Here is a 13,851-nt window from a genome sequence, read left to right as displayed (position 1 = left end):
TCTTATAAATATTCTAAATTTAAATATTTTCTTTATTAAAATTTAAAGGAAGATAAAAAGCAATTTAAATGTATGTGTAAATTAAAAAAAGAACTGTCAATTGGGTCTTCCAAAATGGCGGTGTACGCGAAAGCTCGTGGCGAGCTTGAACGCGCCCGTAAGGGGGGCGAGGTGTGCCGAGACGCGAGGGGGGCCTCGCCGCATGCGTAGCGGGGCCCGGTCGCATTCCAATAGTTCGGTGCCCAACCGCGCGGCGTTTACGCCAAGAACCGTCGCCGCGTCTCTCTTCCAATACAAAGAACACCTCAGTATTGCAAAAAATCTGTGATGTATTGATTAATTCCAACTTATAACGAATGGAAATGTGTTGTATCATACATAAGTGAACCATAAACGCGTGTGTTAACGTTACAAATGCTCGTTTAGACGCGTTTCACGGCGGGCCACGTAGGAATTCCACATTTATCGACGAACACAATCTTATGGACGAACATGGTGGACACACCGATGCAGTGTCGAAATTGAACGGATTACTTGCGTTTCATGTGTGAATTGTGCATGTTTTACAATGGTGTTCTATAGGAAATAACGTTTGTTGATGTAAATATGGATTGGTGCGCGTACAGGCCACACGACAAAGCATAGTTACGCCTTTTGTATTGAGGTGCTACAGCGTCTTCGATCGGATAATGCGAGTTGAATAAAAGACTCAGAATGGTGTCCCTCGCTTATTTCGGACTCCGGCAAACGCCTTGGACCTTCTTAGTGCTAATGTTCATCATTGAAAGCGTAATGGGCAATTACGCAAAGTCTTTCTATATTCATTGGAACACAACTAATAGTATATTTCGGATAGATAACACAGATCACGTATTCGATCTCAATAAAGGTAATGCTCAGTTCGAATACGATCAGGTTAATATTATATGTCCCGTGTACGCACCGGGGACTTTCGAGGAGGACACAGAAAAATATATAATATACAATGTTAGTAAAGAAGAGTACGATACGTGTAGGATAACGAATCCTAACCCAAGGATCATAGCTGTATGTGATAAACCGCACAAACTGATGTTTTTCACTATAACTTTCCGACCGTTCACGCCTCAGCCGGGCGGGCTGGAGTTCTTGCCTGGGAAGGACTATTATTTCATATCCACATCCAGCAAGGACGACTTGCATAGACGCATCGGGGGCCGTTGTCTCACCGACAACATGAAGCTCGTGTTCCGCGTCTGCTGCAAGCCCGAGGAGCTGTCTCCGGCTCCACCGCCGCAGCCAACATACCCTCCTCCACCACCACCTCCACCCAGTACCACTACGACCACTACAACGACGACAACAATAAAGCCAGTGACGAAAAAGACGCACAAATATGATAAGACTCAGAACGAGGTGGTGAAGAGCGAGGAGTTGTCGTACTCGCGAGGTGCTGCCTTAGCCTCATCCCTGGCGCTGGCTCTTGCTGCTGTGGCCGTCCTAGCTCCGCTGGCTCGGTGAATGTGCGCTAGGGCGGCGCGACCCCAGCGTCCCGACTTGCTAGCTAAGCCGTGTCCGGCCCACACTACTCAGACATTGCAATCGGTGCATTTGCGCCCCGACACTCTAGTCTTCACGTGAAGTGCTAACCTGAAAAACCTGTGCTAAACTGTGTTTTAGTGTAGTGGCAAAGTGCCCCAAGGATTGTGGATTGTTTGGATTATGAATGGATTTGTAAGTACATAAATAAGGTAGATATCAAGATTGGGTCTGAAGATTGGTGCCGAAACGCTGTGTGTGTTGCGACGTGCAAAAACCCATGTTCCATCAGAAGTTCCGAGAAATTTAGCCTGTAAGGGACAACTTGAGAGCCTAATTTTGACTACTGTACTAGATATTATATCAGGCCTATTAATTAATTGAACTAATATATATACAATGGAAGTTCATTTTCATAGCAGGGCTACTGCGAGAAATGTAGTTATTGAGTCAGTTAAAATATATATATATAAAGAATGTTAACATGTATATGGTAATATAGATTTCTTAAACCACTAGGGATTAAATAATTTTTATATTTTCAATAACACGAATATTTGATTAAGACTTAGGATTCTCCATGAATCGAGTACAGTTATAGGGGAAAAAAAAAAAATCTTTAAAAACGAAAAATAGGTAGCTTTTAATTTAGTTCAAAAGACATTCTTTTCCTTTTTTCCCTACAATTTTATGTACAATTAGAATTTATTTATCTGTATTAAAAAGGAAACGTAGGGCAAATATTGTCCAGGGAAACTGTGATTTTTGGTTTTATTTAGTGATGTAATTTCTCTTATATGCTTAACCTATGTGATATAAAACTTTATGTATTATAAAAAAAAAAAAAAACGTAAAGTATTTTAATCTTCATTATTTTAATATTTCACTTGACTGATTCTGCATTTCAGCTTTTTTGTTACTTTTCACATTGAATAGTAAATAATCATATGCCACCATGATGGAAAATCTTAAAGAACAGTATGTTCTTAGGAATTGCTATGTAACCCATGATTCAGGAATATGTTTTCTGTGACAGCCAACCTGCTACATTCAGTAAAGTTATTATTGATACAGTATTTTAGATTTTCACAAATGTTGACTGAATTACAGTGTAAAATCATATTTTACACTAATCAATTGTATTAAGTACATTTGATTCACAATTTTAAATAATTCAAATTAACCTAATCTGGATAAATTTGATTTAATCATAGATTTTTTTATAATTTAAATTATTTTGAACATTTTAAATACAAAAACTATTTTAGAGTGAGAGTTAGAGAGTCTCTCTCATATGATCAGTCAACATAATGATGAAATTCTTGGGCAAATACAACTGTACTGATAATGCCATGTTATAATTGTGTGAGATCATTTTATACATTACAAAATAGTCAAATAGTTAATGTAGTTAAAATAGACCGGTTTTCAGTTAGCCATACGCATTTAGTGACAGTATATTTTAGGTAGCCTAAGAAAAAAGCGATTGAGTTGCAAATTCTATTAATGACCACAATGATATGAGATTTATGAGCTTTTAAATAACTTATCTAAATCTAGATGATGTAAATTAATTGCAACAAGATAAACTTACAGAGTTTTTTTGGCGTCAACATAATTAATTACTTTCTTCATAGTTTGTCTTTGAAATAGGATACAGTTGTTACATCTCTTTTTAATGGCATTTTATGATTAACGAGTAAACTTTAAGATTATAAAATTCTCGTCAAATGAGACAAATCCGTATTATTTACTGAAATTGATATTGGAAAAAATATTCAGTTGATTGATATATCTGTAATACATATATAAATATTCAATAAAGTATTTAATGATAAAAACTTATTAAATAAAACAATCAACTCTACTAACGATAGTGAAATTCTCAGAAAAATGATAAAACAATATTCATATACACACGACAGTTAAATAACACGACAGGATCGCCATAAAATATGGTATAAAAACTATGGTAACAAATTTATTAATAACTTACTTCATAATATATTTAACTGTACCACTGTTTATTTTACTAACAGTATCTACAGCCGTAAAATAAAAACCTAATGACTCTAACAATTTCAAGGAACGAATCCGTGGCAGATTTCATTCAATATCACAACGTTCATTGACCTTTACTAACTGAGCTTAACAAAATTGTGGATAGATGGTGCTAATGCTAATCACATCTCGTTATCTCCGCGAAAACCTATTAAAATAATGTTTGCTAATAAATTTATTCACTTTGAATCGTAAACTGCTAAAAAGCAAAGGTAGTCTTTCTTTAAAACAGTAAACACACATATAATATTAGGAATTCAAACTTCACTGATATCTATCTATTAATCTAAACGTCTATTTAAATATAAATTATAAGAAAAATGCTAACTGCCTAAATATTTCTAGCATTTCTGTAGTAGCTGGACAAAGTAACAAATTCTTTTCAAATGTAATAAACATAAATTTAAGAGAAAAACTGATACTATAAATAAAACAGATGCAATGAAAGAAGTTCTATATCATTCGAACACGGTAACACACATCTGACAAGTCCTAATGCATTGTTTTCTAAACAAAAGATTTGAAAATAAACTTATTTTGTGTCTGCCACCTATTATGTTGGGTCGGTTACCTTCTCCTTCCATTTCCATACTGAGCGGTTCTATTTTTATTTTAAACTAAACAGTTAAATGTCTGCTTAAGCGTTTCGGGGTACAGGCGTTGTTTTAGTTCGTCTTTTGGCTATTTCAAGATTAGCTTGAAGGGGTTTTTCAAGTATTCCATATTTTGTAAAATGACTTTCAACATTATTTCACTCGAGTTCAACGAAACGTTGTTTTATGTTAATTCAACATTCCAGTATTTTTTTCTAGTTTCTATTCCATTCTCGGGTTTTGTTTTCTTGACTTTTGTTTTATATTTATATTTATTATAACACTGACACTATGTCTCAAAATTTTATATCCTAAATAGACACTATTAAGCATCGTCGATAAAAGAACAATGAAAAATGAAAGCAATTTATTTGGATTTGTCCGCAGCGTTGGATTTAGTCGTGTTGCTATAATTTGAAGCCAGTTTATAAATCATATCGTTCTATTAATCACGCTCCCAACATCTCCATCCGGGTATTTTATTTTAAAAGATAACTAGAAAATGATATGATGATTTTCAGTTTAGCTGCACGATTTTAGAACTGTAACACAGTTTAACTAATCATGACTTCAAAGAGTCTAATTTCAGAGAAATTGATGTTTCTCATTTATTTATTGGGAACATCTGACCTACTCCTTCAACAAGAATTTAATATTGCACAGTAGACATCTTTTCTGTATTATTTTTTTATAGCATTTGTAACTTGCTAAAGCCGTTTGGCCCTGGCAAAGAATAGACCACCCCTTCCTTTCCCGTGGGTGTCGACGAGGAGAAGCGATTAAGGAAATTTAATGATCGAAAGATGGGTAGCAGAGTCCCTCTTAAATTTTTACCAATGCCTAACTGCGGGTGCCAACTCGATTGCCAAGCGTGACAACTATAGGCAACCCCCAAAGGGGGAGATCTATATTCAGCAGTATACAGTAAAAGGCTGATGTAACGATGATAAAGATTTTTTAACTTATCTATGATATTATGATCATTTGGCAAATCAAAAATTTTATTACGTTTCATGCTCTTTTATATGCTCTTGTTTCATGTTTTTCTATTTCACTTCATGTTTATTACCCAGTCAGTACTTTTATGGGCATCTTTTCTTACTGTTGTAATAAATGATGTTAAAAAATATTGTGAATAGCCTACGTCAGGTAATTTACAACCTTTGCAATAAACAATTTTGATAACTGGCCTACTTTAATGCAAAGTGTTTCTTTTTAACGTAATCTTATACAATTAAGTCGCATGTTACATACTAAAAAATTAAATTGAATGCATATTAAACTATAACAAGAAATAAATAGGATATACGACAAAAAATATAGCGTAATACGGGAAGCTCAAAGGTTACCATCTTTTTTTTTTTATTACCCTGGTAGAATACTTAAAATGTATTGCTCGCATTTATGGGCGCGAGCATTCAGATACCAGCTTCAACTCAGACGAGCTATGAGAATTGTCGAGCCCAGGCTTACAAGCGGTATCGAATCTTTAAATCTTAGAAAAGATTTTGCCTCTTTTTACGTGTTCTACCACTTGTGTAACGGACTGTGCTAAGTGGAGTTATTCAATACGATGCCCACGTGTCATTTTCTACCGTCGCCATGTTTCCTCTCAAGAACAATTAAGTTATGGAATGATATACGATCGGCAGATAAGTCTTGGTTTTTTCAAGAGACTATATAGCATGGAGTCCTTCAAAAAAGGGATAAAAACATTTCTTTAGGGTCGACAATGCCCGCGTAATGCCCCTGATATTACAGGCGTTCATGGGCTACGCTCACTGTTTACCATCAGGTGAGCCGTGTACTCAGCGATACAATTAAAAATAATACTAATTTTAATTTTTCCCAGTATATTATTATTATTACCTTTTAAAATAAATATAATCGTCCTCTTTTCACAGCTCTTTTGCTGTATATTTGTGGTAAATACGCATTTCGACGACGATCTAAGAACATCACTTTCTGCATTTGTTTCGAAATTATACTCGTATTTCTCTTTTCATAGCTACTTCACTAGGTATTTGTAGAGAAGATAGGCTATGCCAAGTCTCTCGTTACATTACTACTGTCATTTAAGGTTTTATTCCAGTAAATTCTTAAGGAACTGACGACTATTGCACACGTATCAATAATTGCAGTTTTCTATAGTGATACGTTTATTATTATTTTTTTAAACTTCTCAGCCTTTAAACTTGGTAAATACGCAGTATTATTTAATAATAATAAAGACATAATTGTCTGCTTTTTCTCAACTTATCCTTGGTTTTAAGATTACGAGAATGAGTTTATTGCCAAGTACCTTGTAGCCTTGAGTCTCTTCATCATCAACTTCATATCAGCCGGTAACTCTCCACTACAAAACATAAGCCTTCCCCATAAATAGGAGTTTGAGTTTCTTAATTTATTTAATTTTATAGCATCCCAAACGGACAAAAGTAAGTTACGAGAGATGTATTAATTTGCCTGAAGATTTTTTTAAAGATACCTCATTTATAGGTGAAACACGTGCCGCAATATGTGATTGGACCGGATAATGGTCGGACATTGATGACTAATATGGAGGGTCGTAGAACTTCTGTGAAACTGATAGTTAGTAGTCAAACTTCAAATGACAAACCAATGATATGGACTTCCTCAAAATCTAGTTCAATAAAATAAAATCAGCATTATTGCTAACACCAGAACCCTTTTAGTTTTTAGCAATACAATTAATTCTAGAAGGAGTTTTAATAATTTACCATAGCCTGAGTCGCGATACAATAGGAAAGCAAAATGTGTGCAGTTGTAGTTGCAAAATGTATGGAGATGCTTTTAAGTGTTCACTACGATATCATGGACGTGCGCCGCATGCCAATAACGAACACCTATATGGGAATTTGAAAGCATTTCTGTATAATTTTTGGTCTTCTATTATGAATATATCATGGGAAGTGCTCTGAGGAATTGTTCGGATTGATACCTGCTGCTGATTTTCACCACCATACAACCCGCCACAAATTGAAGTTCCATCCCAACCATCTAGATGAGATGCGGTCCCTAATCGTGCGTTTTTCAAGGCCCTTTCTTCCACGTGCAACCCGTCTTTGGAATCAATTTCTAGCAACAGTATTTCTGTACTATTACGACATAACAACCTTTAAGAAAAGAACATATTCCTTTTTAAAAGGCCGGCAGCACACCTGCAATGCCTCTGGGTATTGCAGGTGATCATGGGCAGCGGTAGTCACTTATAATCAGGTGAGCTTAAAAAAAGCTCAAAAAGAAAATTGTACGTATTGTATAGAGCCGAAATATAGTAAACAATATGAATATACTTTGGGCTATAAATAAAAAATTCATTATCTACCTAACATAACACGAAACTATATCGTCAATCGATAACTTCAAATTAGTTTTTGTTTTTCGTAATAAGTCTATCTTTCACTATCACAATGCTCACCATCGATTCATCTTCACAAGCTAAAATCTAAATAGTCGCGTACAATTCGATTTTCGTGGAGTTTTATCCTATATACACTCAAGCTAGATAATGATCCTTCTGGCCTGGGTTTTATCTAGAGACGGCAGTATGAGGTTCTTCAAAAGGAGTATTTTAAGTTCCTTCAGAGTCGGTAATGCGCATGTGACATTGGTGTTACAGGATGACATCATACCTACTTGTACAACAATTACTCGTGTCTCGCAAGATTGCTCTCAGCAATAAGACCGCTATAAATAATAACTAATAAAGTATACTAATTATTTTATCTTTGAACAACATTACTATAAGCTTAAACAGATATTTCTCTAAACGCGCCAATCGCAAATTGCAAACTGCTAACGGTCAACACAGATTTTGCAACTCAATCGCTACCGACATTTTAACATATTCTCTCATTAGTTTTTCAATTAGTTGTGCTGTGTACTTAGAATAATTATTGCCTAATTAACTAAAAAAAAAATGAAAACCTCATTTTTTGAATCTCGAAAATCAGTCCGCTAGTGTATAATGAGAGTAATTTTGTATTTAAACTTACTAAACTTTTAGGTGTTCTCCAACCAGAAATGAAGCAGTGACTCACTATAGTTGAATGTTGGTGATACAAACAACTCAATTTTGATTCGTGTCTTACCGAATTAATGTTGTACCACAACGGAACGCATCAATTTACCTACATCAAAGTTGTAATTCGCATACAAATGACTTTGACGTTTGTATCTGTCATAGACTATTTTGTTTTAATCGCAGCGGGAAAGTTTGTTTATGAAAAATGTCAAATATTTTTGTTTATGGTTAAAAATTAAGATGAAAAACATTGTTTTTTATTGTACAATAAATATGCTAATTGTGAACATAACAATTCCATATTCATTATTGTTATTAATATGAGATTGCTTATAGATAATCAAATTACTTCTTACGATTTGATTTGAACTTTTATTCTAATATATTAATTAAGTATATTGTCATATTAGTTTTATTTGTAAATTATGAATGAATTGCAATAATTATTTCATCCAAATTAATAAGAAATATGTTTGCTCTTTGTATTTAATTATTATTACCTAAAGGCAATTTCTATGACAATATTAAAACAAAGAATCATAGATCATACACTAGATGGAGTATCTCTCCACAAATACTTCAACAAACAGTCTTTATCTTTTCTATTGATACAGAAGTGAATTTCTATCCAAAGACCATACATAATTTTAAACAAGATTTGTGTGTGTGAACATTGAAAAACGGCGCGCTTTGTTTATAATAAAAAAAAGTAAACAATTCTGTTTTTTTTTAGCTATTTATCACTAGCTCCGTCTAGATGTTATGATCTACTCAAATGCTTTGTTATTGTAACGCCTTAACCTTAATTATAATAAGGCTCCTTAAACTGGTCACACATGTGTTTATGAATTAATAAAGCTGTATATTATCTCGCATCAATCTAATAAAAAAAAAAAAACGACGTTTCTAACTGTACTGTCACAAATAGAAACGTACGACGAGGCTGTATGGGCCATGCTCTTTGCCTGTCCAGTTTAAGCGAATTTTAAAACAACAACTGTATTGTCACTTTATATAATTTCTGGTTGGATTATGCCATATAATAATTGATATTATGTAAGCCTAAAGTTATCTGTGAAGTTTCTTTATATAAAAATTAGTTGTAATAGAGAAAAAAAAAACCGTTTAGTGATGTAAGATGGTAGCGCTATCCTATAAATTGTGCCTGGTTTATCAAATGTGTGTGTGACAAGCGGCAAATAAGATTATTTATGTATTTATTTATTAATATTTATTGATACTTTATTATACACATTTATTATACAAAAAAAATATGAGAGGTTAGCAAATGTACAAAGAAGAGTTTAACTCTAAAAGAGTTCTCTTCCAGCAAACCCATTATTGATTTATGTAATGATAACTTACATTTTTTTTTTTTTATAATTTATGAGACATGTTAAGTAAATTTCAACTAAATTATACATTATGTTAATTGACGTAACCCATTCTCGAATAGACGCTCGCAGCGCCTAGACCGCTTAAACAATAACTAAAAATTTTGGTATATATGTATATATACTACATAGAACGGGAAAGGATATAGGCTGCTGTTTATTCCAGTCAGGGAATATATCCCGTTGAAGCGGATAAAGTCGCGCGTAAGAGGTAGTCACTTTTGTAAAAGTCAGTAGTAATATATGAAAAATAAAACCATTGGAAAAACTACAAAAAGTATGAGATTCTCAAATTTGCCTATATTCTACGTGTGTATGTTTCGCGATATCTCCGCCAAATCTGAACCGATTTTAATGGATCTTTTTAATATCGATATAGATTTTACTTGCGTATTAGTCTCTTTTAATTGGCAAAGATGTCTTTACATGCATTCAATAAAAAAATTAAATTTTTTTTTAAATATTTCTTTCAATCGTAAAAATTATTATTAAATCAATCTAGAGTAAAGCCTGTTTTAAAAATATACATCACAATCGGTACATAATTAGCGTAGATATAATTTAACAATTATACAAATGATATAGTCGTAGTGAATACTTCTTTCTTTTGAGGAGACTTTGTACAAAAGTCGTTTGCTTGGCTACCTCTGTCCCATTCGTGTTTCAACCGTGAAGCAGTTGTGTTTGCATGGCTGTGTTTCGCTTTGAAGGGTAGGATATAGCGTGAATTTACTGGGTACAGAGGAATAATACCTGAGTCCTCAGGAATGGCAACGCATGGGGGGTATCATGGGCAAAACATTATACTCTGTCATGTCCATGGTACTGCTCATGACTATAGGCGACAGTTACCACTTTCCATCAGGTGGGCCGTCAGCTTGTTTGCCATTCTAAGTTGTATAAAAAAATCAATCAACTATTTAAACAACTAACTGTAACCCGCGGTATTGTACGCATGAGTCAGTGTGTACAATAAGTAAGGATATAACCTATTCGTGTACCAAATTCGATTAAAAACGGATTTCAATGAAATTGACTGCGTGTATTTCATAAAACTTGCAGGACGTTGATTTTTTTTTATACATATTTACGAAAAATAAACTAACATTTCTTAAAGTTACAAAATACACTTTCTGTATGTGAAAGATCGATTAAAATCAACTTAAATAATAATTAATAATTTAAGTATTAAAATAATTATTTAGCTATAGTTTAATAAATTGCTTAAAAGGAAAATTTCGAATACGAAATAATTGACTTAACAAATTTAATGAGCTAATTAAAGAAATGGTTTTAATTCTTAAGCGTAATACTTGTATATAGAATAACTGTTTTAATATAATAACTACAAGTTTAACTTACGTGTAATTTGGTTGAGAAAGGTCGACTAGTTTCGGGACCGTTCAGGGCCCTTAGTTGTGAGTGGCTGTGAGCGCGAGCCTGACTGATATATAATATGTATATCAGTAATACATAATTACTAGCTTTTACCTGCGACTTCGTCCGTATAATCAATTTAAAAGTAGCATAGGTTCTTCTCTATTTCATATAATACGTGTATACCAAATTTCATGACGTTGAAATAAATCAAAACACATCAAAAAGGAACATGGAAACAAACTCACTTTTATATATATAATAATAGAAAAAGTAAAAAAAGACTATATTTTCATTAAAAACACAGTTAAGATTTAATATTCAGTTATAAAAATCATTAAAAAAAAATACAACGTCAGACTAAGCTGTATGGGCTTCGTTCCCTTTTCTCTACAAAAAAGTATAAATAAAAAAAAAAAGTATATTCTTAATTTGAAAGAGGAAACCTCATAAATCTTAAAATTATCATCAATATATAAACGTCCTAAAATCTTATACATTTAGTTTTATTTTCGCTTGTCACATGCATATACTGTTTGTAAAAAATCGCAGTGTAACATTGCCAGATTTTACAAGCATAGTTTGATAGAATTAATTTATTTGCTCAGCGGAGGTTGTAAAAGTAAATATTACTTTTATTGTCCTTTATTATAATTTAATAATGTTCCTCTATACATATATTACTTTTAACTTATTTTTATTCCTTACATTCTGGCTGGTTAATAAAAAAAATATAACAAGAGTGAGAATTTATAAAAAAAAATATGCAAAAACCAGCTCTCATATTTCATCATTTAAATCCAATCATAGGATATTTTATTTAATATTTTCCTTTCCATATGAAATATTGGATAATGGCTAAAATTATTTAATCATTAAAAATGTTTTATGTAAATTAATTGCGACTCCCAAGAATTGCGTCAAACTAACAATTTAAATTGCAAATGAGTTTTATCGTTTTTAAAATTAACCATCATAATGTGAATTTATATTTTCTTAAAATTAAATATTTATTTACATTAGCGTTGTCATAAAAATGATTAATTGAATTTGTAAAGATAATAAATATCCTAATAAAATTAAATTAATTTACACCAGAATATGATTAATTATTATTAATTGCTTGCTCTTTATATTATATTATTACTGTGGAGTAGGTGTTTTGTATCCAGTATTATTATATTAAAAATATATATACAATTTCAGTTTTATTATAAACTCCAAAAATTGGTGCTACTAGACGGCTTAATATTTTTTCTTTCTATATTAATTTTAAATAAGATTTATATATTTTTAAATTAAGTTCCATGTACTTAAGTTGTTTTAAAATATTAGCGAAAAAAAAAGATTAATTAGATTTAAAAAAAAAAATTATATAGCTTCAGCTACCTCTTACTGTTCTAAAAGTATTTAGGTATTTTTGTATAAATAATTAATCTTAATGTTAGTAAAAATCGCTAATAATCATCTTACATTACTAAATACGGTTTTAAGGTCCTAAAAAAAACTTTCAGAAACAATATTCCTACAAAACGTTTGTTGGATAATGAAAAATGGTTAACAATTTACTATTATAGGGTATAGAAGCCAGCGTAAAGACTGTTGTCCGTTGAAGTATAGCTCTGTGCATTGGATTCTTTTGTTAACTGTGTTAAAAAAAATATAAATATCCATAGATAATATTATTAAGCTTTGGACAGGAGTCAATATCTATAGAGAAAAAAAATTAAGAATTTTTACAGAGCCCTCCATTTCATATTTAAAATTCGAACAATATATTTTTCTAATTTTAAATTCAAGGAATAGGTAAGATCTATGCAACAATTGACAACAGCCTTAACTGATTAGCGTACTATAATATTATATATTTTTTGCATCTGTATGTTTATGTAATTTGCTAATAACGATGAAGCGGCCATATTTATTTCTGTTTATGATTTTGAAAAAGTCTTGTATATGGAATACGCGCCGAGGGTAGACACGAACATTTTTGTTAAATATAAAAATGATTTTCATCCTCTGTAAACGTATTTTGAATACGTAATGTTTATTTAATAATAAAAAAAGTAACAATTTATGTTTAAATTGATTTTTTTTCTGGAAAGGAATAACAAAACGCACCATTCGTGTTTGCTCTCCGCCGGCGACGAAACAAAACGAAATTGCTGACGAAAATTCGGTATGATTGAATTGTAAAAATAGTTTTGGAGGTTCGAATGGTAAATAAATGTACCTACTAAGTATTGGTAAGCCGTGTAAATATGTTGTTAACTTAAGTGTAGTCCCTGTAGGTATTTATTTGTACGATTTCGGACCTTTGTTGGAATCCAAAGTTTTTAATTTATTTTTCGACCAATAAATGTTGGAGAGTACTAATTTTTTTTTTTATTTTTATTTTCTTTATCTATAATAATGAGGGGATATTTGATTGTTTGTTTGTTTGTGTGTTTGCTTGTAATGGATAACTCCCTTTATTCATAAAAACCTCAAATCTCTAATAAACCTATTTTAGCTATAAAACTGTTTTGTCTCTTTATTTTAAGTTAAATTCCCAATTTGAAAGAAAGTGACAAAACAGTAGGTACAATATATTTGTGTGTGAGATTTTAGTTTTTATGTATAAGGGAGTAAAACTATATATAGAATATATATATATATATACACACAGTATTTTTCGAAAATGATACCCCCCATCGTTGCCATTCCTGAAGACAGGTATTATTCCTCTGTATCATTAATATCACGCCATATCCCACCCTTCAAATCGAAACACAGCCATTCAAACACAACTGCTTCATGGTTGAAACACGAATGGGACATCCAATGTTTGTAAAGTCCCCTATGGTGACGATAATATAAA

The 13,851-nt window shown here is 32.1% G+C and overlaps 1 protein-coding gene across 1 annotated transcript; it reads left to right on the top strand.

Moving 5' to 3' along the window:
- The first annotated feature begins 220 nt into the window (after positions 1-220).
- On the top strand, positions 221-13,369 carry LOC113517709 (ephrin-A4). The gene has a single exon (XM_026902456.3). The coding sequence runs from the start codon at positions 715-717 to the stop codon at positions 1,498-1,500; it is 786 nt and encodes a 261-aa protein (XP_026758257.1). The 5' UTR covers positions 221-714; the 3' UTR covers positions 1,501-13,369.
- The last annotated feature ends 482 nt before the right edge of the window (positions 13,370-13,851 follow it).

This window comes from Galleria mellonella, unplaced genomic scaffold (assembly GCF_026898425.1).
Source record: "Galleria mellonella isolate WM207_F2 unplaced genomic scaffold, CSIRO_AGI_GalMel_v1 utg1789, whole genome shotgun sequence".
NCBI lineage: Eukaryota > Metazoa > Arthropoda > Insecta > Lepidoptera > Pyralidae > Galleria > Galleria mellonella.
This window is presented reverse-complemented; position numbering and strand designations above follow the sequence as displayed.

Bases quoted from the DNA above. Each gene is read 5' to 3' on its own strand.
- LOC113517709 (XM_026902456.3), top strand. From the start codon at position 715: ATGGTGTCCCTCGCTTATTTCGGACTCCGGCAAACGCCTTGGACCTTC.